The sequence below is a fragment of the Echeneis naucrates genome, chromosome 10 (assembly GCF_900963305.1).
Source record: "Echeneis naucrates chromosome 10, fEcheNa1.1, whole genome shotgun sequence".
NCBI lineage: Eukaryota > Metazoa > Chordata > Actinopteri > Carangiformes > Echeneidae > Echeneis > Echeneis naucrates.
In genome coordinates this window covers 18,742,892-18,765,453 of record NC_042520.1, presented here as the reverse complement: position 1 = coordinate 18,765,453, position 22,562 = coordinate 18,742,892, and the positions used below count along the sequence as shown (strand labels likewise).

The 22,562-nt window shown below is 40.9% G+C and overlaps 2 protein-coding genes across 2 annotated transcripts in view; both read right to left on the bottom strand.

Moving 5' to 3' along the window:
• The window catches only part of gpc3 (glypican 3), a 96,970-nt gene extending 87,073 nt beyond the window's left edge, over nucleotides 1–9,897 (bottom strand). Inside the window, exon 1 of the mRNA XM_029512948.1 lies at nucleotides 9,741–9,897. Coding sequence (XP_029368808.1) covers nucleotides 9,741–9,897 — 157 coding nt within the window. The remainder of the gene's footprint in view (nucleotides 1–9,740) is intronic.
• Nucleotides 9,898–15,677: 5,780 nt separating this feature from the next.
• Nucleotides 15,678–22,190, bottom strand: cab39l1 (calcium binding protein 39, like 1). The gene is made up of 9 exons (XM_029513154.1): nucleotides 21,857–22,190; nucleotides 21,169–21,314; nucleotides 20,867–21,031; nucleotides 20,551–20,669; nucleotides 19,426–19,594; nucleotides 19,266–19,325; nucleotides 19,108–19,173; nucleotides 18,865–19,008; nucleotides 15,678–18,771 (listed from the first exon to the last, which is right to left on the bottom strand). Exons 2-9 carry the CDS (start codon nucleotides 21,283–21,285, stop codon nucleotides 18,580–18,582), a joined length of 1,032 nt encoding a protein of 343 aa, XP_029369014.1. The 5' UTR covers nucleotides 21,286–21,314; nucleotides 21,857–22,190; the 3' UTR covers nucleotides 15,678–18,579.
• Between the last annotated feature and the right edge of the window lie 372 nt (nucleotides 22,191–22,562).

Genomic DNA, 22,562 nt, shown 5'->3' with positions numbered 1-22,562 from the left:
GTATGGGCTGTGCTGTTTAGTAGGTTTGAAGTCAAAAATGCATTACTTCTTTTAAAAATGTGCCATTTTGATGCACAGGCAGTAACACCGGGGTGTTATGTTGTCCACAGATCAGTTTGGTCAACAAAAATCTTCTCACCCCTGCAGGCTACACTTTTCACACTGAGGATCAAAAAAAGAATTTTTTACGCACAAATGTAAGAAGTGGGAGCAATGCAGTGTGTAGAGAAATAAACCCAGGTTTCTTTCATGCTTTTCACTATGTATAAGAAAAAACCCACCAGTAAGATTGAAGGTAATGAAGTAGCATATCTCCACATGGCCACAAACACTTAAAATGAGAAATAATTGGATTCTCCGGATCAAAGAACAAACATCCTGAAGAAATTTGTGTAATTTGAAAAAAAAAAAAAAATTGAGTGAGGAGGGAGATAAAAACGATGTGGTTAGAATTTAGTCTGATCAAGGATAGTGATGGAGCCTCAGCTGCTGCAACGGCAGTGATGGACCACAATTTTGTGTGATGATGGCCTGAAGGACAACTTTTATAAAGAGCTATTCTTTCTAGTTTTAATACGAGGACGTGCCTGAACTACGACAATGCCTCAGAAACATTGTACGATATAAACTCTGTTTTAAGAGTTAAAAGGAATTTATAGAGTACTCAATATTAACAAGTCATTCATGTAATTGGGACTTTTACAAGAGTCACAACTTACATGTCAAAAGAAAAGTCCAATGGGAAATAAACTTTCTCCACAGGAGCTGTCAATCCCAACCTTATCCTTCCATCTTTCCTTTAAAATGATGTACACAGACACAAATAGGGTACAAACTTCTGATGTTTAAACACAAAGAGGAGTTCTTGTGAAAACCCTCTCTCTTTGGTGCTTTCCCCTCTCAGTCTTTCTGTCCCATGTGGCTGCTGACAGCTTCAATGGAGACTGGATTTGTAACATGGCAAGCTGCGACAAAGAGTTTTCTGTGGGAACTCCTGCCTGAGAAACGTTAGTGACAAGGGCATGATTGATGGCGTGGTAAACGAATGTTAGGGGAGTGTGGGAGAGACAGACTGTAAATCTGTAAATATATGTAAGATATAAATGTATATATACACACACACACACCATTACAAATTGCTGTGAATTTTAAAAGTGTCTTATTGTGTTTTGTAGTCATGCCTCGCAGGTAAATTAACCAATTCTTGATAAACAAAAACAACGTGTAATTAAATGGTATAACACTAATTTATGTCACATGTTGAACAAAGGCAACAGCAGTAGTCAGAGTGAGGCAGGTTTAACCAACAAGGGAAAGTTTTTCTCATCTCTTCAGTGAGTCAGGGTCCAGTATTGTTTTGTCTGCACTGATTACTCAACTATTGACAGGTCAGTTTATTAGTTCAGGTTGGCAAAGCAAGCTCTGAGTTCAATTAGCCATAAGTGTTGTTTCTCAACTGTGATGTTTGTCTTTTAATTTTACAGACTTAAATAAAGTTATTACTGTAAGATATATATTTAGTGCTGAGTCCTGGTTCTTAAAAACAGCATCAGTGAGCGCTCATGTCTGTCATGTTTTCACTGTGCTGCTCTCCTCCAGCTCCTTTGCTTCTTTGTTAGTTTGCTAGTTATCCAGGCCTACTGGACATTAAATAGAGTAAGATACTGTTAAAATAAACAACAGTAGATGCGCTGTAAAACAACAGCAACACCCAAAGTTATTCTACGGTCTTATACTGGAATCCAAAGTACAGGATTATACTGTTAAAATACAGTAGATAAACTGAAAAACAAGCACAACACTGAAATGTGTTTTTCTGTGTGTACACACACACACTATATGGGAAAAGTGTTGATAACAAGCATGCAAAAAGACAGCAGCAAGGCTTTTGCTGAGACAGAGGGGAGGTTTATCTTAAAAAGAAAATCTCTGCTGGTTTCATGTGTTTTCTCTTTAAGATCTTCAAACAGAGCTTCAGAAAGTGAGCTGAGACTGGGACAATGACAACAGCAGGCAAGGAGGTACGTTAAACTAGCAGGAGATGCTGCAGAGTGACAGTCCTGATAATTAATTGGTACTGGAGTGTCAAAGAGGGACCAGCTACAGCTAACTCCCTGCTCAGTCCGGTACACCCATTACAGTTTAAGGTGGAAAGTCTAATGAGTGAAATGGCCAATAAAACTGTCACACAGCACCTTCTGTATGCATACTGACAGGCTTAATATCTTAAATCAATACCAACAAAGGACTCCTGACAGATAAGATCAACTTAATTTCAGACTGCTGGGGCAAAATTATTAAGCTGTCAATAGCACCTCAGGTGAGGTGAGCGAGGCGCGGTGAGGGAAAGAGATGAGGATTTAGCAATTATCTCCAGCAAAACAGACACTTTCATCTGCACTTTTGTCATTTTGCAGATGATAAATGTATTTCATTACAGAAGTTCACAGCAGTGAGGAATAATGACGGATTTGGCAGGGAAATGATTCCCTGCAGAGTTTCACAAATAATAAAATCACACCATCTAAATAAAGCCTTCTTTCTGACTGACAGATCCTTGGGGAATAAGCTTCCTGCTTCTCCTTTTTGCTTCGGGCTGAGCACTTTTTCTCCTCCCCCTGCTATCTTTTCTTTCTTTTTTTTTTTATCCCTTGTCATTTGTGTATAATTTTGTTCAGAGCTTGTTTCACTTCACCTACCTTGAGCTTAATAGAAACCCAGCGCTGAGAGCGCTTTTCTATCAGTCTGTTATTAGTTAATTAGCTGACTTTTTGTGGCCCGTCACCCAGTTCTCTCAAACAAGAGGAAGAATGACAGTGTGAATAAGGGGCAATTTAGATGTAAATTTCCAACACGCAATTTCTCAGTTCAAGGTGACGCCTTTTAAATGATTATGTACTTTCAATCAATTGTCTGAAATGGTAAGCCAGACAATTCAACATGCAGAGCAGATGTCGTTTTCATGAGTATCGAGGTCCTTGAATTATTTTTTTAAGATCACACTGATCAAAGGATTTCACTGCTGCTCTCATAACAGGAAGATTTTGAGTGTTAAACTCCGGCTGGGGCTCAAACAGTCCATGTGTACACACAGAAGACAACAGGCGTCCCTTTCCTCACAGCTTTAACAAGCTCAGGGACTCCAAGCCAGAGGAATAGGGGCAGACACAAATACAGTAAGTATCTCTCAAGTTTCCCAGAACCAATTAAAAAGCTATCACTATGCAAGTTTAATGATGGAGACCAAGGGGGAAAAACAAGTTGTATTAAGATATAGAATATGTTAAAAGCTGTTCATTATGAGCATAAATTATACATCAGTTCCCAGTGTTGGGTGGAAGCACATGGGAATCCCTGGCTTTCTCTTGGGGGCAAAATGAGCTTGTGTCACTTTGTAGAGACAATAAATGAAATGAAGTTTGCACAATGCACAACCAACCTGAAGAATAGTAATATCATTAGCTACTGGGATTGCAATTGTTTTACAATTCTGTGTGTGTGTGTGTTTTGCTCGCTGCTCTACTTTAAGTCTTTTGATGAAGCAGTAATTTAGGAGCTGGAAACATGGATGTGGAAAAACCTTTTAAAAAGTGTACACACAAAACACTAGAGCCCTTCATTAAAGAGTGGATTTATTTAAAAGTGGAAAAGTGAATCAACAAAACACAAATCAGCACTTAATTAACCAAAGAAAGCCAGTGCTACAGGTCAAACCGATTCACCTATTAGTCGTGTCCAGTGTCCCTCTAATAGCCGGAGTGTTTATTCCTTGTTGTCCGTGATAAACAAGCATAGATGACTTGACACTGCAGTAAATTACTGGAGTCCTCGTCATCTGGACTGTTTTTGTTTTGGTTTTCATCCTACCAAGAAAAAAAAAACAAAAAAAAACAAACAAACAAACATGGAGCTGGAATTGTTTCAGCAAGAGAAAAAAGACAGAACTCCTCTTGCACATTGCAGCAAGAGTTTTTACTGAAATAAGTGGCATCTGTCACCTCAGCCTGCAGCAAACTAGTGTTACTTTTCCAATTAGTGTGAATGCATGATGCCCCTCCCATGCATCAGGTCAGCTCCTGCTGACCCCCCCCCCCCAAGCCGCTCGCTGACACTGATGATGAAGATGCTCTCACACTCATGTCCTAGGCTAAGTGCTCCACTCTGCTCCCACACTCATGACGGCTTGGTGGAGTGACCCGACGCCACTGCCTTCATTTCACCTTCAGATACTTCAACCACCCACAGCTGCAGCCACAACACAGGTATGAGTAGTACTACTCCTACAGCTGTGAGAGAGGTTTTTGTTTTGTGATGTTGTTTCTCTGCTCTCATTTCTTTTGAATCATGCTAGAGGAGAGAAATACTTCAGTTGTTTTTTTTTTTTTTTTGTTTGGGGGGGGGGGGGTGTTTTGCCCTCTGGCACCACATGTAGCTTTATTAGAATTCAGTGCGCTCCTGCGGCCATCTCCCTAAGTCAGCCACCTCCCCCACACAATACTCCATATCAATGCCTACTTGAAATCACAGCTAGCCATCCACTAAATTTAATTTAATGAATCTTTCATTTGCTGTATGCTTCAATGAAGAAAATGTGTTAAATGAGATTGCATGACAAGCCCCTTTGTTCTGTATTTACATGCCAAATTTTTAGCAAGCACAAAGTTCGGGGAAAAGAACTGTGACTAACACAACATGTTGTCCATAAAATAATGACCAAAAATGAGGGGAGAAAAAAAAACAAAACAATATGAAATGTAGTGTAAATAACATGCAGGAGCATAATTCATATTTAAAGTTTTTGTGAAGAAAAATATTGGCTCATCAAAATAGAAGAGCTGTTATTTATGGAAAGCCTGCTGAAATCCTCCCTAGAAAAGATTATGATGGTCAGTTCAGTGTGTCACTGGCTGTCAAACAGAAAACGTTGCTCTGAGTATCATTGGGGCTGCATTTTAAAAAAAGAAAGGGAAAACAAACATAACCTAAATATTTTTTAATAAATAGATTTTTTTTTATCTTTGTGTGTTTAATTGCCACTCATGAATAATTCAACTTAACATTGTCATAAAAACATATAGTTTAAAACTGATGAAAAAGAGATTTGGTAAAATATGTCCGGTGTAAAGCCAAACACCAGAAAATTATTTTACAATTAAATTTGCAATTCCTCATTCCTTATTAAGTGCCTCTATGAACCTCCCTTTTATGGTTCATAAAGGGAGGTCAGAGATCACGCTGGAAAGAGAAACTTTTTGTTTTGTTTTTTTGGTGTCTTGCCCCCTGGCACCACATGCAGCAGAATTCTCATCGGGCTGCACAACATTAAAAAAAACACAACAAATCACAACTATGTTGATTTTTCTGATAATCAATTTCCTTGGGCTGATTGTTCTGGCATTTAATTTTCACTGGAAGGAATATCATAGTTTTGCAGGGTCCAGTATCAAACAAATCTCTATTGTGCACTAGCTGACAGGGGTAACACCTGCTGTTGTCTTTTTTTCTCTCTCTCCTCCAGCTGAGCCTTTAAATCTAGCGTATCACGGGAGGGGTAGAACACTTTGTCGCTGCTTCATGTGAGGGAGTTTCTGAATCACTGCACTGAGAATCAGCTTCTGAAAACTGCTGAACAGGATGAAATCGATTAAAAGTGATCTTGGTGATAGAGGGTGCCGACAAAACAGAAGGGCTGCATTTAAACTATAGCTACTAACTATAGAGACCTGATCAGCCACTGGCAGCATATTCACTATCACTCATGTCAGGAAACTTTGAACACAAAAGGGAAAAAGCGAAGCAAGCTTCAAGAAAGTAAATAAATAAAAACATTTCATGCAGTGACTACCTCTCATTTCCCTTCATAATGTGGGTGTGCAGACTGGCAGAATCGTTACCTGCAAAAACTTCCGCTTTTAACAAGAGTTAGATTAAAATCAGTAGATTTGATTGTTGAGGATGATGTAATGTTAAGTACTGCAACTGCACACTGAAAAACGATCAATATTTAATTAGCCCAGCGTAACGTGGGACTTCATATCAAACCACAGGAACATGCAAAGATAAACGCTTCTACTGCATCACGTTATATCATCTTGGTAAGATGTTCCTCAGATCTTAGCTGCTTTGTGATCACCTTTCAGCTAAGGAAAAAAAAAAAAACTCCCTCAGTTGATATGAAATACAACCTGATTCCATCAAATGAATCACACGTTTTACGAGGTTGTAGTCTTTAACCTCTGGACTTAGACCTTACTGGAGCAAAGACGTTGACACCGAAGATTTCCAACGTGAACTTGGTTGAGATACACGGCTACACAGCATCATTCCTGCATATCACATGCTATTAGCTGAATTACCTGACAGTCTGTAACCCATCAGATATTTTTCCTTTTTCGATTCATAATATATCAGGAGAAAAATAAGCAGCCAAGGCTGTATATTTATACCGACGATCACTGCAGGGAGTCGGTGAGCGTTAGCATTAGCACAAACACGAATGGTCGCGGAAAGTTATGAGCTCATAATAACAAATAAAGGCGCTAACTTCGGTGGCTGTCATATTATCTGCACCAGCTTTTATCGTGTGTAAAGAAAAGCTGCGGCCGTGTCCTCTAAATACTGAAGATTTGTCAGGACAGAGTGAGAGTTAGCATTAGCACGGCGGCTAACGTTGTGTCAACACAAGGAAGGACAAAGATCTTGAGCGGCGCTTACTTCTCAGACGTGTGGCCGATGTTTTGGTGTTTCCTCTGCTGAACAAGAATTACACTGACAGCCAAGTGCCCAATCCAGGCTTTTCAATGAGGGAGTAATTGTAGATGTTCTTCTATTTATGTGGCGCTCTCTGTGTCTTTAATTGCCCCTCGGGGATAAATAAAGTTGGATTGAATTGAATTTAATTGAAAAAAACAACAACAAAGTAATTAAAAAAACAAAAACAAAACAAAAACATAAGATTCAGTAAAATATGTCCTTTCAAAATCCAAACATCAGAAAATTATTTTACAATCAACTCTGTGGAAAATCCTCCAGTTCCTCACTCATTCCTCATATTTATGCTGCTTTGCTTTGGCTTTGGAGTCCTGAATTCAATCCTATTAAGTGCAGTGCTTGATAAAGGGAGGCCCTGAGACCACTCTGGGACTATTAGAGTCAAGAAAATCTGTGCAAATTGTTTCATTTCTGATTTATTTTAGTCCAAGTGTTCATATTGACCCCAAGTTGGGACCATGTTTTTCTGCTTATATATAAACACAGTATGTAATACACAGGTCCCTATATAAGGAAGGAATATATTACTGTCATTCCTCTGGATGTGGGAAGGTTTACATATTATGACACAAATTACAATTTTTATACCAAATTTTTAGATATTATTTTATTATATAGTTATGTATTTTATATATGGAAATTAAATATATGCGCATATATCACATTAGCGTTAAAAAAACAATAGTTATGAACCTCATGAGTGTTGAAGCAGGTTTTGCTTACTGTAATTATTCAGCCTGCTCATACTGGCTATTAAAAAACCCTCCTAAAGCTCTTCTAGAGTGGATAATGAGAAACAAAATAGTCTGTTTTGTGCAAAAACATCCATTTGAAAGTTTACCTGAAGCTAAAATGAAGCATTCATTCTAACATCCAGCACGTATATTTCAAAATGATCGTACTTATAAAATTCCCCTTTTGTGATAAAAGGTAGAGTAAGTGTAGTACTAAAACAGCCAGTGTGTTAATCTTGATAATATTATAAAAGGAGAAATTATTATAGCAAGCAATTTTTATGTTCATATGGGCACATGATTATTGTTTTTTTAGACAAAAGTGAGGAATTATGAACGCATCTTTTACATACATGTGTCTGTGCAGATACAAAAATTTATCATCCTGTCTGACTCATACCTACTGACAAATGTCAATGTTAAACTGTGCTGATAGGTCAAAAGTTCTATCAGCACCAAACACACATACACAACATAAGTGTTTTGTATTCCCTCATCTTGTGCATATGGATGTTCTGGAAATAGATGTGTTATTTTCTTTGTCAAAATTAATCTGTCAAAAAATAAGGGTTGTGGGATGTATAGTGCAATATAAACCTGACAAAACAATAATGAGGTGTGTAAAGAGCCAAATGTCTCCAGAAACTAAGACACACATTAGTTTTGCATGTTTACAAGGAAATCCCCTATTACGCTCCGGTAACCCTAACCCTTGTTTTTATTGAATCTGTGAATTCCATGCTGTATCACAAGTCACTTAATAAAAACTGCATTTTTTCTGCACCAGAGGATCCACTGGCATCGCAGGGAGGAGTAAACCAAACTCTGCCTTAACTGGCTGCGATGAATTGTCCTTTGGCTGACTGGTGAATTGATTTCCAGTGTAAGAAATGGTTTTGAGCAGCGTAGTGTGTGCGTGTGGTGTCCAGCTCAGACTGATCTCTCACACAGAGCTGGGCTCTTCAGCCTCAGATTTCAGGAGGCTAAATAATTTCTCTTGCCTGCTATGATGACTATGCCCCTTTGGCTGCCAGATAAAACGCTTGGTGGCCTATAGGTGGAGGGTATGTGACCAAAGACGGATGCATGGGGAAATGTTGGGCTCAGTGGTTGCAGCTGCATACACCCACAGATGGCAGATTAATATGTGGCACAGGAAGCATGACAAAACATCCTTCAAAGCACACTGCACATTTTCCCTCCTGATTGATTCAAAGCATTTTGTGATTGGTCACGCGCGCTCATGTTAACCGAACATTTAGTCTCATTTGAGAAACTCTCCTGAATCAGGTGGGAGCTAGATGTTGTGAGAATCATATGCTGGGAACCGAGAGAAAACACTTGACCCTGAGCACTTTCCCATGCTGACATGACACCAAAACACCCAATTAACATTTTTCAGCTGCCTGTGATTGGGCCACATCAGGGAGGCCTCCATTTACATACTGAATCAGAATACATACTTGAAAAAAGTGAGTGTAAGAGAAAACCTACACTCACTTTTTTCAAGACACATTCCTTTCCTTGTTGGAGATTTACTCAGTGATGTTTGAGCTCAAGAGAGTAGTAATTATCCTGTTTGGATAAATGCACCTTTTGCAAAATTGTTTCCCAGGTGGTCACAATTCATATCACAACACTAAATTCTATTCTGTGGCAGTGTGGCTCAGGAAGAGCCTCCAACACCAAGACTTTGTTCACTCTCATAAAGGAAGAGCTCTGATCGCTTCCTTTGTGCGCACATCATCACCATCACCACCTCCTCCTAAACTTAACAGGAGATGCTGATATCTGACCCTCTGGTCAAAAAACTGACCATAACTTGGATACAAAGTAAAGTTATTTATGTGCATGTGAGGACATAACACGGTAAAGTGGTTGTTCAAGCGTTCACCGCTGGCTTTCATCATTTAACCTGCAGCTTTGACAAGCTACTTAACGTGGCCGATAGATGTTTGAGAGCAGGCTGTTGAATGTTCAGGCAGAGCGATGGAGAGAGCGTGTGGGTTGGCTCTCGGTGGTTATTCTGGAGAGGTCAGTAACCTTGAAAAGAGCTCAACGTCGCGAGAGAGCTGGTGTAATGGGTACGGTCACTGAAAAAGGAACTGTGGACGTGAATTTGACTGGTTGCACAAATCTATTTTTTAGCCCCACAGAAGTGCAGTTAGCGGACACCGTGTGCGTAAAGCATTGGCTCTAAACTGTCGATACATGCTGGAAGTTAGTAAGACTTACCTGACACCGGGCTTTCAGGGACCCATTTGGAGCCCGGGTGCAGAGACTGGAACCCTGTGCGCGCCTCCTGGCAGTTTGGCACCTGTCCGCCGGGCAAGGGGAACAGCTGGAGGAGGGCGCACAGGAAGAGCGCACCGCCGGCTGACGAACCGACCATGACAGGCAAGCGGGACTCAGCCGAACCCAACACAGCCGAGCTACACAGCAGCCGAGCTTAACTTCAGCACATCAGAAGTTACAGCATCCCGCCGGTGCAGCTCCGGTATGTGCTTGGCTCGGCATCCTTCCGCGGTTTGGGGAGGAGGTAGGTGGGTGGGTGGGGGTCTCTCTACTGATCCGTGCGTCCTCCTACTCGGCTGCACCGGTACTGACAACTTCTGAGTGCCTCTTCACTCTCCGCACTGACTCCTCAGCTTGCTCCACGGGCGATGAGCCCTGTATGGATGCATGTGCGCGCCCACCCTCCTCAAAAAGCGCGCACCGCGGCGTGAACCTGCGCTTGTAAGGAGATCTCCCCCAGGGTGGCGGCAGCGAGGAGAGCTGCAGCATTTGACTGTGTGCGGCTGCAGGAGCGGCCAGAAATAAAGAGGGGGGATCCGTGTAGTGCGCCAACTGATGTCTTGTGAGATGAATGTTACAGGATGCAAATAGGGCAGAAAACTTACAGTTTCCTGCTCATACAACCCAAACGAGTAACGGTGGTCACAAGATGCACATATATCACAATGAAGGCGGCAAAGACGGAGTGTTTGAGCTGAAGATTTGTCTTTATTATTCACACGAAGAAAGTGAACAGAGGGCATATAAAAGTCGGAGAAGTGCACAGTCCAAGATATAAATAAACATGACCAGTCACTTTGATAATACTGTAACATCCTCTGATCGCACCTCAGATAAAACGGATTATTTCTCTGCGGTTTCTTGACCCGAGATGACCAGTTAACTTCACCTGCGCTCAGCTCCGAAGCGCCAATAAAACCGAAATGTTGCCATCTAGTGTTCACTCCCCATGTCAGGCTCCTCACAGGCCAACCCAGTGAAAACCCATCCTATCTGCAGACGTAGCTTAAAGTTCATTAAGTCAGAGGAAGAACATCTGTTTTACAGCTCCTCTAAAGCATCTCTGCAGTCATTAGCGCAGCCTAATGAAGACGTAGCTGTTCGTAACATCTGGCGGATTGCAGATGGATACTGTGCAATTCCTTTCAGTGTATCAAGTGTTGAAATTGCGGAGTCATCCACCCGAAAACAGCGAGACAAAGAACAATGTCAAAGAAACCCAACGTTAAGATGCCTGTTGTGTCAAACACTCTGAACAGAGAGGGAAAAGACAACAGCTGCTCTCCCCTGCCCACAACGAATGAGATTTTTGCTCTTTCAAGTGTTCAAAGCTTTTAAGAGCTGAAAAACAAAACCCATATATCTCTTCCCTTGGATGCATGTCTGAGAAACAGAGAGCTTTGCATGGATTTGCACAGCAGAGACTGGCGGAAGCTGAGAGCAAACCAACAAAACTCAGTGTAAACCCAGCGGAGTCCCAGCTTCAAATGCCAGAATTTCAGTCGGAGGTATGGAGGGATGTGACCAGCAATACCTGAAGTGCACAAACTGCAGTAGATGAGTGTAAACTACCTGCACTGTGAGCACTTTTGAACTGCAGAGTCAACATGTTCATCTGAAGATTCAAAAAGTCATGAGTCATTCAATGTCTGAGAGGGAATCTGTGACTAGTGCACAAACAATGATGAATGTAAATAACAGTCGTACAGGTCCACATTTATTTATTCAGCTTCCTGTTTTGTCTTAAGAAAAGAAGATACTCAAATATTGACTCCTGTCTTCCATACTGAAAAAGGATGCTGAGCCTATTTTAGCATGCACATATTACCATGACTGAATAGATACACCGAAGTAAAAACAAGTGGCTGATGTTTTGTATGAAGGAAACAGGTAATGAAACACTGAAGCAGAAGATTTATCATTAATATGGTCAATTACAAGGCAACATGAATTCACTGATCTTTAAACGATCAAGATTAAAAGATGCAAAACAAAGAATTCAGTCGACAGAGAGAGAGAACAGAGAAACCAAGAATTTGGCCCGTCAGCGTTACCTTAAGCAGTTGGAATGGGCTGGTAGCAGCAGGCAGTCTAAAATTAGGGAACTCCACTTCTTGATTGGAGAAAAAAAAACAAACCCACCCCCCAAAATAATGTTAGTGCTACAATCTATGAAACAGCGCGCTGTTTTTAATGCTTTTAATACTGGAGAATATTTCTCTGAAATCTCTTCTTTAAATCAAAACTAGATTAGGTTTCTCATATGCAACCTTAGGATTTGAAGAATTAAAATACATTATTGCTGTAAAGAAGAAGAGAGTGAAAAGAAAAAGAAAAGAGGCATTTTATCAATGATAAAGTATTCTGCAGGCTGGATGTGGCAAGACATATTTCAGATCCTGAATAACAAGCCCGCCAGCCAGAAGGAGCAACTAGGGCAGTAGATGCTGAACTACCTCACTAACTACACTAGATGCACCTTAGCTGGAGGGCTGCAGGAGATTGATGCCCTGGAATACATCCAACTCCTCCAGGCAAGATACTTCCAGTCTGGACCATCTGAAACACAATAAAATCAATTGAAAGTGGCAAAGGACTATAAATATTTAACCTGATTCTATAACTGACTGTTGGAGAGCAAATACATGATTTGCAAGCTGCAGTGATACGAAGGTGTGTTTACACTCAGACAGTAACACATGATAAACCAAACAGCCATTTACACCATAAAGTTTTAATTTAACACCACAAACATACCTTCCACAACTGTAGAAGATTCAACTTAAAAGTAATGTTAAAAAGAAATGGTCACCTTAAGTACGAGTTCAAATATGACTGATTTAGTTTGCCTTTCACTAATAGGTCATACATCTCATGATTCTGAGATATCTGGGGAAATTGAAAATCTGCTGACTAAAGCTGCTTCTACAACCCCATTTATTATAGCACGTTTACATAATAGTGCCTGATGTATTTCATGAATTCTGCAAAAAACGTTTTGAGTTTGTGTTTTAAGGGTATGTAACACACACAAAAAGTGAATTGAAAATCTTCATTTTCAAAAATGTCCAAATCAGAAATGTTCAGTGTTATTTTGCACATCTCTTCAACCTGAACTTTTACAGTGACTGAGCTGGGACAGGCCCCCAATGCAGCTTTAAACAGAGTGGCGCCAACAGCCTCTTTGTGATGTGACAATGAGCCAAAAAAAAAAAAAAAAAAACCTCTCTAAAAGGAAACATTCGCCTTTATCCTCCTACTGAACCACCACAAACACAGCAGCTGGAACAGGTGGATCAATCCGGATCAATCCTCATTATCAAAACCACCTTAAAGTCAGCATTACGCCCAACGAAGAGTCCTAGTCAACTCAAAGGAGACTCATCAAACTACCGTGACTCAAGAGGTACAAAATACATAAAGTTTGACTTGCTCCAGTTATCGAATCACATTTATTTATATAGCGCCAAATAACAAAGTTACATCAAGGCACTTTACACACAGAGCAGGTTCAGACCAAACTCTTTATGGAGCTGTTAAAGAGAGCCCACATGTCCCCATTACCCGAGTTAAAGTTATACTGAATACATGAGAGCAAAGGACGCGTTCAACCTGCCGCCTGTTTCTTTTTAAAGCAAGAGGGGCGGAATAGGGAGGAATAAACATTTAGCAGCTAATTTACACTTTAAACAAACACACATCAGATACTGATCACACGTGTTTATTTAGGTTAAAGAGGAAAAGCTGCAGACAGCCTACCTTCAGTTTGTTTTGAGCTTTAATCCACCATGCACTTCTGTCTACACAGGCCTGTGTGTCCGCATAAACTCTACTTTACTATCTAACATGGCGACGTACCTTAGTCCGCAGCTGTTGCAGCCTCCACAGTCTTCTTTGTCACCCTTTAGCACAAAAAGTTTTGTCATGCATGAAATTGTGAGAGCATCTTTTTGTAGTTGTTTTCCTCTTTGTGGGGGTGGGGGAGAGGCGCGCACTCCTTCAGTCTTTGCGGGTGTCGTCTTGAAATCCTCCCTCAAACATGGCCCCCTCGTCTGCCGCCATCGGCCCCACACCTCTCCCATCCACTGCAGCGACATCCACCTGAACTTCCCAACTTCAACTGCAAACTGGGACATTAAGAAGAGCAGAGGGAATAACGGTGTGAGAGCCCACCATGCGCCTCCATTGAGCCCCGGGCTGGTTGCACAGAGGCAGGAGGCTTGTGACCTGTAACCCCTGCAGGCCCTGCAGGCCCTGCCCCCACCGAGCCTTCTGCCGCCTGCAGCAGCACAGCCTCCACCTTCCCATCTCAAGTGCCCACAAATGCCTCTGAAGCATTGTTTTTACCACAGCGAGCTGTAGCGATCCTGATCTACTGCGCTGAGGTGGAGAGGCTCCCTCCAGTGCATGGTCCACTCCACCCCTCCCTCACACCACCACCAGCCCCTCCACTGTGGGAACGAGCTGCAGCATTGCCTTACTTGCCTTCTTTCCTCATTGCACTTTAACCTACTTTCCCATACTGCCTTTTCTGTGACCCTACAGGCTCTCATTGGTGGACTTGAAGAGGTGAAACAAAATTGCAGCTGCACATTTTGACTTAATTCATTTGAGCCAGCACGGTTAATCTCATGTGGTCTGTCACTGAGAGAAGAGGAGGGTTAATTGTGGTTAGCACCATCTCGAGAGATGTGAGGTCAGTTCACAAATGGAGGGAAGATGATCATGTATCATGAAGCTTTATGAATTCAGCTGCAATTGACCTGCACAGAGACAATAGCCTGTCAGCCCACTGGGCTGGCCTCATGGAAGGAAGGAATGTGTCCCAGTGTTTTGAGCTGACAGTACTGCTTCACAGCCAGATCTCCAACTGGGAGGAGGGGATGTCTGCCTATTTTCTTTCTTTTTTTCCCCCCCAAACCTGCCATACAACTGCATGGATCTGTCTTAACTGTGTCTGCACTTTCAAGACTTTGTTGAGGAGCTCCAGGTCATGCTAAAGCTGAAACTGTTTTTTTAATTTAACTAGTAAAAGGTCAGAAATATGAGGGATGGATGATGAAAATGGTCAAGATAATTACATAAAAAAGTCAAAAATGTTCCAGCTGGCCCAAGACACTGTAACTGCCTGATTTACAAAGAACACAAACGGCTGGTCAGTGATTTTCACCTCACAATCATATCAGCAATACTGAAAATTTAACATGTATAATCCTTTGAGCAATTAATAATTTCAACAATGTCAAAGTTACACTGAAAGGAGTAGGAGAAAAGATGATCCGTCTTATGCAGACGGCCTCAGTCAGCTTTATAAATGGTTTAGTGAGGCTGAAGACAATGAAGACTTCTTACTTCACCTCTTACATTGATGACCCTGGAGCAAGAACAGCTGAGTGAAAACAAAGGATTTTCTTATTTCACCTTGATCTGTTTAGAATCTGGATTTCTTAACTCAAGTGTCTTAAAACAGAAATAAGTAACCCACACAAAATGAAAAAGAGATTTATAGTTTTCTTCAGTATCTTGGGAATAAAATCAAAAATACTGTTTGCAGAGATAAACATTAGATTTGAGTGTTTATCTATGCAAAGGCTAATAAGTGGTATCTCTGTGTTTTAAAAGGCCGTAAACCATGGTTACTTATTCTGGCTGACTGGAACTGTGATCAGCATTATGATTGGTTGATACATGAGGTCATCAAACTACCCGCATCAGTGGGAATGACTCTTCTTGTCCAACGGATGCGGTTATATCAGGGGAAAAACTGCAGAATAAAGGCACTGCTCATAAAAACTCATTCACAGTTCTGTGCACTTAACTGTTGAAGCAAAAAAAAATTGCCATAAAGTTTTATTTCATGAATGTGTTCACAAATTTACCCTTTATAAAGTTATGTACACATATCTCATCCCATGGTAAATAAAGAGAATATCCAGACTGTGGAAAAAAAAAAAAGGAAATAGAAAAAAAAAAAAGAATAAAAAGGTAAAGCACAACAAATATTAAAACAGAAAACTCTAAATCATGATATATAGTTTGATCTTAAGGGATTTCTGTTGATATCTATATAATATTGCCAGTGATTTATACAATAATAACTAGAGGTAAGGTTTGATAAATATGAAATGCTTTGTGGATACAACCAATAAAAAGGTGCCCACTGTTGTCAACGGCTCCCTCTGGTGGGATCTCTTTGTATATCATGTCCTTCACACACTTCATGTCATCATTGGACCCAATTTTCAGGAAAGTTTGAACATTCTGGGATATTTGTGTTAAAATGCGGCATTTTTCTGCCTGATCATCTTTGTTGTTACAGAGGACAGCCTGTTTACTGACAGCTTATCAGCAAAGAGTTAAAGTCAGGGTATTCTAAGAAATTCATACACGCAGACAAACTTTCTTTCATTTACTGGAGACATGATGGTTCACTGTGTGCAGGACTTCAGTCTGTATTTAAGCATGGGGTAGCACATTCACAGCAGATTTTTCTAATTATTTTATGGGTCTTAAAACCTACTTTGTCACTATCTGATGCAATGTACCAAATAGCAATTATTTAACCACACCAGAAAAGCTTTTCCAAAGTGTGGTCCTTTTGAGCTCTGAGTCCTGTATGCTGGACTCACAGGATCACAGTTGGAGTGTAACACAGTCAATGTTAAACCTAGACTTCACTGGATGTGGACCTGAGAAATAAACTGGTAATGCATTTGTGGCTTCAAATATACATTTTACCCTTTTTATAGTCACTTTGGTTTAAAAACAAATTAAAAGGTGTGGAATTTTACATCAGCGTTATGTTCCATTAAATGTTTTTAAAACAAGGCAACATTCGTGACAAGGTACCACACTGCAATTCATTATGAATTAACATTTGCATGGCATGACCCAATGAAATATTTAAAGTTTAAAAATCCAGTCTTCCATTGTGAAAAGCAGACTGCAGTCCCTGTTCAAGTATGAACTTATATATATCAATGTAAGGCATGCATACAAACCACTGCTGTGTATTTTAAAATGTCAAATAAAATATCTCAGGAGGAAAAGAAAAAAAGAATGCAGCATTTGCAAACTCAAATTCCATGAGGTATGTACTAGAAGACTGTGTGACAGACAACACATCTTGAAATGTGCCATTTTAATGAAAATGGCCGAAGTAAGGCAATTTTAATCAACACAAGTCTTTTTAAAAAGTATAACTAATTGATGAGGCATATGGAACTCAATGAATTCAGTGCCTTTCACCCAAAACAAAGTTTAGACAGTGCATGTGGTTATTCTTAGAAATGTCTTCCTGATGAGTCACAGTTATGTTATTGTGTATTCTATTGAAATATTTCATCATATCAGAGAAGAAAACGGCATGAAATTTAAAATCCTGGCTGAGCAACTTTCTTATCTTTTGCCTTCTTTGGTGTTACTATTTGTAGCTGAATGGATGATAGGACAAGTGAGATTATGGAGATTTCATCAGATTCAGTTTCCTTTCATTCTGTCCATTTCTCATTTTGAGTGTGGCTTAATGAGTGTCACAGAAAATCAGTAAAGTTAATCAAGAAGCAACTCCAACCGAAAACTGCCTCTTAGACGTGTCAGCTAATCTGAAATAATATGCTCTGAAATGAACGTAACAGATTTACAGTGCAACGGAACTGTGATGCATCCTTGTGCAATGCTTCTGTGTAAACTGCAATATTATTTCTCACGTTATGCAGTGCTTAGACTGTAAAAATACCTAAGATGGTACATATATCAAGTATTTGAAAACCACATTAATTATTTTTTAAATAACTTTTTCAAATGAATTATTGCTATCTGGGCTTAGCATGTGAGGATCAATTGGAGTGCTCAAAGTGAGATCAATTTGTATATCCTAGTTGTCCATGATTGTGGTGAATGGATGGCTGCTACCCTGCAGCATTATCTGATGCTGTGTTTCCATTTCAGTCATGTTAGCCTCAGTGAACTCAGCCTTTCTATTAAAAAAAAAAAAAAAAAAAATCACAGCACAATAAATTGATTTCTTTGTGTTTTTGATTTTTTCTTCCTGTGCCAGCTAATGTGTCGGCAAGTACAGCACTGCAGATCATTTCAGACCTCTGTAACCTCACACATGACCAAAGGCCTAATAACCTCACAATAATCCCCAAAAATGAATGTGTGTTTAACTGGCCTCTAGGTTACATGCCACTGTGACAAAGCCAAATTTCTAAAGATCATTTACACCCTGTACAACACAACAGTTTACAATAAGGCAATAATCCAAACCTATGCAATTAGTTAGGCTAAGCAATGTTCAGAGTTACTGTACGTTTTCAACTGTTAACTATGAAGATACATTAGAAAAATAATATATTTACTCCACCTCAGATTTTTAAAATATAGACGGATTTTTTGGAAAAAAAAAAATCTCATGTTGGCATGTGAGTCATGTATCCGTCTTTAAGGTTTCTGCCAACAACAATTTATGTGGAAAGGGAGGAGTTTAAGGTCCCACATTAAAGGAACGGACTAAATGTACTGCATTGTCACTAAAGAGAAAACACTATGGTTTAAATAACAGTTCCTGGCCCACTCAGGTTGCTGGATGGAAATCACCTCCATATCCACACTAAAAATAGAAAGTTAAGGAAGTATGCTTTACTTTTTTCCTATATTTTGTAGTTAATATTAAACTTTAATGAAGTATGCCTTTTATACTCGCATGTAGCCCTCTGCAGCTCCATCCACTACCATTTAGATCTACCACCTGACAAAGCAGTTGTCTCTCCGGTTTTTAAGCTTCCTCCGGTGCTGTGGGCCTCTTCAGGTCTCGGATCTGCTTAATCAGATAGTTCTTCTCATCACAGAACTGCTCATCCTCAGCTCTGTCTGTCTGGAAGTGGCTCAGGAAGTCCACGAGTTTGGTCTGGTTCTTCAGCAGTATGTCCAGCACGGGCTGGGTCTTGTTGGGGTTTGCAACAAATACCTTCAACATGAGAGACACAGATGATGTGACATTGATGGTCTGAAATGTTTCATCCTGAGGACAACTAACTTGAGGCATGTTTTAAATGCATACCTTGAAGACATGGAATGCCTCAAACTGGATATTTCTGCTGTTGTCTCTTAGCAAGTTCATCATCAGCTTCAAGTTCTCTGCCCGACTGATGTACTTGGTCATGACAGTAAAGTTGTGTCGATCCAGGAGAAGTTCCCCAAGGAGCTGAATAATAGTTATTGATTAAATAATATCAGTTGCATGTGAATTTGGAACTCAAGTTTTATCAGTGGCTTTGATTTGATAGAGCAGCAGAGCTTTTACCTTCAAAGACTGTCGTTTGGTGACATAATTGTCAGAATGTAGGAGCTTCTCATATTCTGTGAAGACCTGAAAGCCAAGGCCAAAAGATGTTATGGCACAGAAGGTGAAACAAACAATTTTTATCTTCAGAGTAATGATAAAAAATTTTGAAGGCCCACCCTGTCATAATTGTTCTCCAGGAAATCTGCACACATAATCTTGTGTCTCGTGAGGAGATCCTGGGAGGAAACAGAAGAGTGATGTTCAGATAGGAATTCATACCCAGAATCAACTGGTATATCAAGATGCAACACTGAAAGCGAAAAAATGTCTGCGTACCTTGAATGAGGCGAAGGCATCTGAAGCAATGTCAAAGGTTGAAAGCTCCACATAGCGGAAGAAGCAGTAGAACTCCTCAGAGAAAAGCACAGTTCGTGCTAGAGGCTCGTGACGCAGGCACTCCCTCAGCATCATTCCACAGTTCAGAGCCACTTCTGCACTCTCGTATCTGTATGGGTTGATACACGTCAAGTCAAGTCATATCTGCATACCTGTTACAGAACATACACCCTAAATGTCAGGATTTGTGGTCCGTCTTTGAAGATCAAATGACGTTCCTGTTTACATATTTAACATTTGGAAATTAAGTTCAATAAAACCACACAACAAAGTCATCGGAGAAATTGCAATTTGCAAAGAGAGCTTTTGCTCCATTGAGAGTAACCTTAATAAATTGAAATGCAGTGAAGCCATTAGAAAAGGTTGCTTTTTCAGTAAGCGGGATGACTAATTTTTTCAGCGCTGTAAAACCAGCACTCAACTATCAACCTCTACATCTCCATGTGTTACCCACATGTGAATGCAACATGCTCATGCTTGTTCCTCTGGGAGTTGTTGAAACACATACTGTGTAATGTAAAATATCGTTAAGTGGAGGGCAGCACGGTGGCATAGCGGTTAGCGCTGTTGCCCCACAACAAGAAGGCCATGGGTTCGGTTCCTGGGCTGGGGCCTTTCTGTGTGGAGTTGGCATGCTCTCCCCGTGCCTGCGTGGGTTTCCTCCCACCATCCAAAGACATCATGTTTGGGTTAACTGGTGACTCTAAATTATCTGTAAGTGTGGTTGTTTGTCTCTGTGTTTTGGCCCTGTGATGGACTGGCGACATGTCCAGGGTGACCCTGCTCTCACCCAGTGTGAGCTGGCATTGGGTCCAGCAACCACCGCAACCCAGAAATGGATAAGCAGTAGAAGACGAATGCATGAATGAATGTTGATTGAAGGCAATTTCACTACAGAGGCAAAACCACCAAAACTGCCTTTGAGGGCGCAGTAAGAATAGATTCCTTTAGAGGCCTCTGCAAGTAGCACTGTCTTTAATATGTACGAGGAAAGAAACCAAGCACTCATATGCAATGTCAAAATATCATATCGCGAGGTTCTGAAGCTGGAAAAGAAGAACTTACCCTTTCAGAAGCATGAAGAGGATCTGTGGATGTGTAGAGATGTACTCTACTGTGGGTGTGCGAGTGCCAATCTGTCGTCTCACAATATTGCTGAACAAATGAACCACATCCTTCTTCCCCTGTAACAGGGAAAGCACTCTGACAAATGAATGGCTGACTGGGTAATGATAACATGCAAAGACACTTTTTGCTTTTGGCAAAGCTGTTCAAATCAGGCATACACACTGACCGTTTGGTGTCTCCCAAAAGTAATCAATACCCCTCCCCTTTTTTTAAGCACACACAGTCATTGCATAAAGAAGTACATTTTACCCACCTCAAAGTCAATCCTTTGCAGGTTTGCAATGAGCGCGATGAGGAGGTTGGTGTTGTACAGCTCTTGAGCAAGCTGAGCCACTGCTTCAGTTTGAGGCTCCTTGTCACCTGTTCCACAGAGGACTTCCTTGAGTGAAGCCAGGTTTTTGGACACCTCCTCGGCAACCTGAGTGGGGGGAAAAAAACAAAACAAAACAAACAAGAAACAAAAAACTGTTGATGAATATGACCATGAGTTGGCGAGAACAAGACAAAAATGATAAATATTAGACGACCAATACCACGCAAAACAGCATTGCTGACCTTTTCACACTTTTTGCTGTCTCCAGCATCCAGTTTTTCCATGTAGGCCACATGCTCCTTTAAACCCCTCACTATTTCTGCTGGACTCTTCTGGGACTTCCCGAAAGGAAAAGGCATGACTGAAGAAATGTAATCCAAGCCCAAATCTGTGATGAGATTGTTAAAAACAAAACAAAACGAGAAAAATGTTCAACAAACTATCATGTGCATTTAAAGCCGTTCAATTTCCTGCATTTCTCTGCATCGGGAAATGGCTGAGAGAGCCCTCACCTGAGGAAGGCTTAGCAGCTCGGGTAGGTTCACTGTAGGTCTGTAACTCGACACGCCAAAGTGAACTACCCACACTATTAAAAACCACAACAAGGCACACAGCTAGTCAGCGTTACATTACTGACCTGTCGGAGATAATGCGGGTACGTGTGCACTAAAGTAACACTTCTACTGGATGACACGAATATCAGTTTATCAACACAACGCCTTTTTAACCCACACGAGGATGTCACTGACAGCAAGGCGTTCAAAATGTCAATATATATATATATAAATAAAGGAAAACCAATAATCCCAAAACTTAGCTAGGCTGCGACCCAGTTATCCGAGGCAACAAAAAGTACATTACAAACAGGGAGCACGGTTAAAAACACAAACCAACAAACTGAAACATGTATCTGGGGCTGTCAGGACTCACCGACTGAACTGTGGGGCTGGAGCTGAAGGAGGCTCGGTGGCTAAAGGTTAGCTAGCAGGTTAGCAAGTTGTCTCCACTTTCTTTTTCCACTGAAGGGTGAGTTTGTATTGTCCGTGTCGTTGTCGGCCCTGGAGCCGTGGCTGTCTACCGGGAAATAACTTTGCCTACAAGTTGCTCAAACCGACGACCTTCATCGCTGTGATATTTCACGAAAATCTCTCTACTCGTGACCGACTGTCACCTAACTTGCTGGCTGCCTGGCTGTGGACAGAGAGTCGCTGGGTTGGCCTGTCGGACCGCCTGACAACTTCATTTCCTTGTTCTTTCTGTTGAAACTCGCGTTCTCTCCCCTTCCCGGGGGCACTGGGCGGGTATGTTTTGCTCTGTAAAATGACTGCCAGTCGTCTGAGCCAATCACTTTAGCCGCTCATCACTCGCGCTGTGACGCCCCTGCCTTGTGGGTGCGCATGTTTCATACAACCTGTTTTACTGGTGTGGGCGGACACACGAACGACCGTACCTAAAGCCCTGTCCTCCGGACTGCCCTGTATTCATTAGCAAGCGCACTTTGATCCTCGTCAAAAGATGAGGCAAAGAAATTTCGTTAAGGATTTAGACTTAAAATCAGTTATTTTCCTCAGATGGACATGGAATATGACTGAAACAGCAACAACAACGATAAAATTTAAGGTTAAGGTTAAGGTTA

Bases quoted from the DNA above. Each gene is read 5' to 3' on its own strand.
- cab39l1 (XM_029513154.1), bottom strand. From the start codon at position 21,285: ATGCCTTTTCCTTTCGGGAAGTCCCAGAAGAGTCCAGCAGAAATAGTG. The intron at 21,032-21,168 runs GTCAGCAATGCT...CCCCCCACTCAG, and splicing joins ACAGCAAAAAGTGTGAAAAG to GTTGCCGAGGAGGTGTCCAA. The intron at 20,670-20,866 runs GTGGGTAAAATG...TCCCTGTTACAG, and splicing joins TGCAAAGGATTGACTTTGAG to GGGAAGAAGGATGTGGTTCA.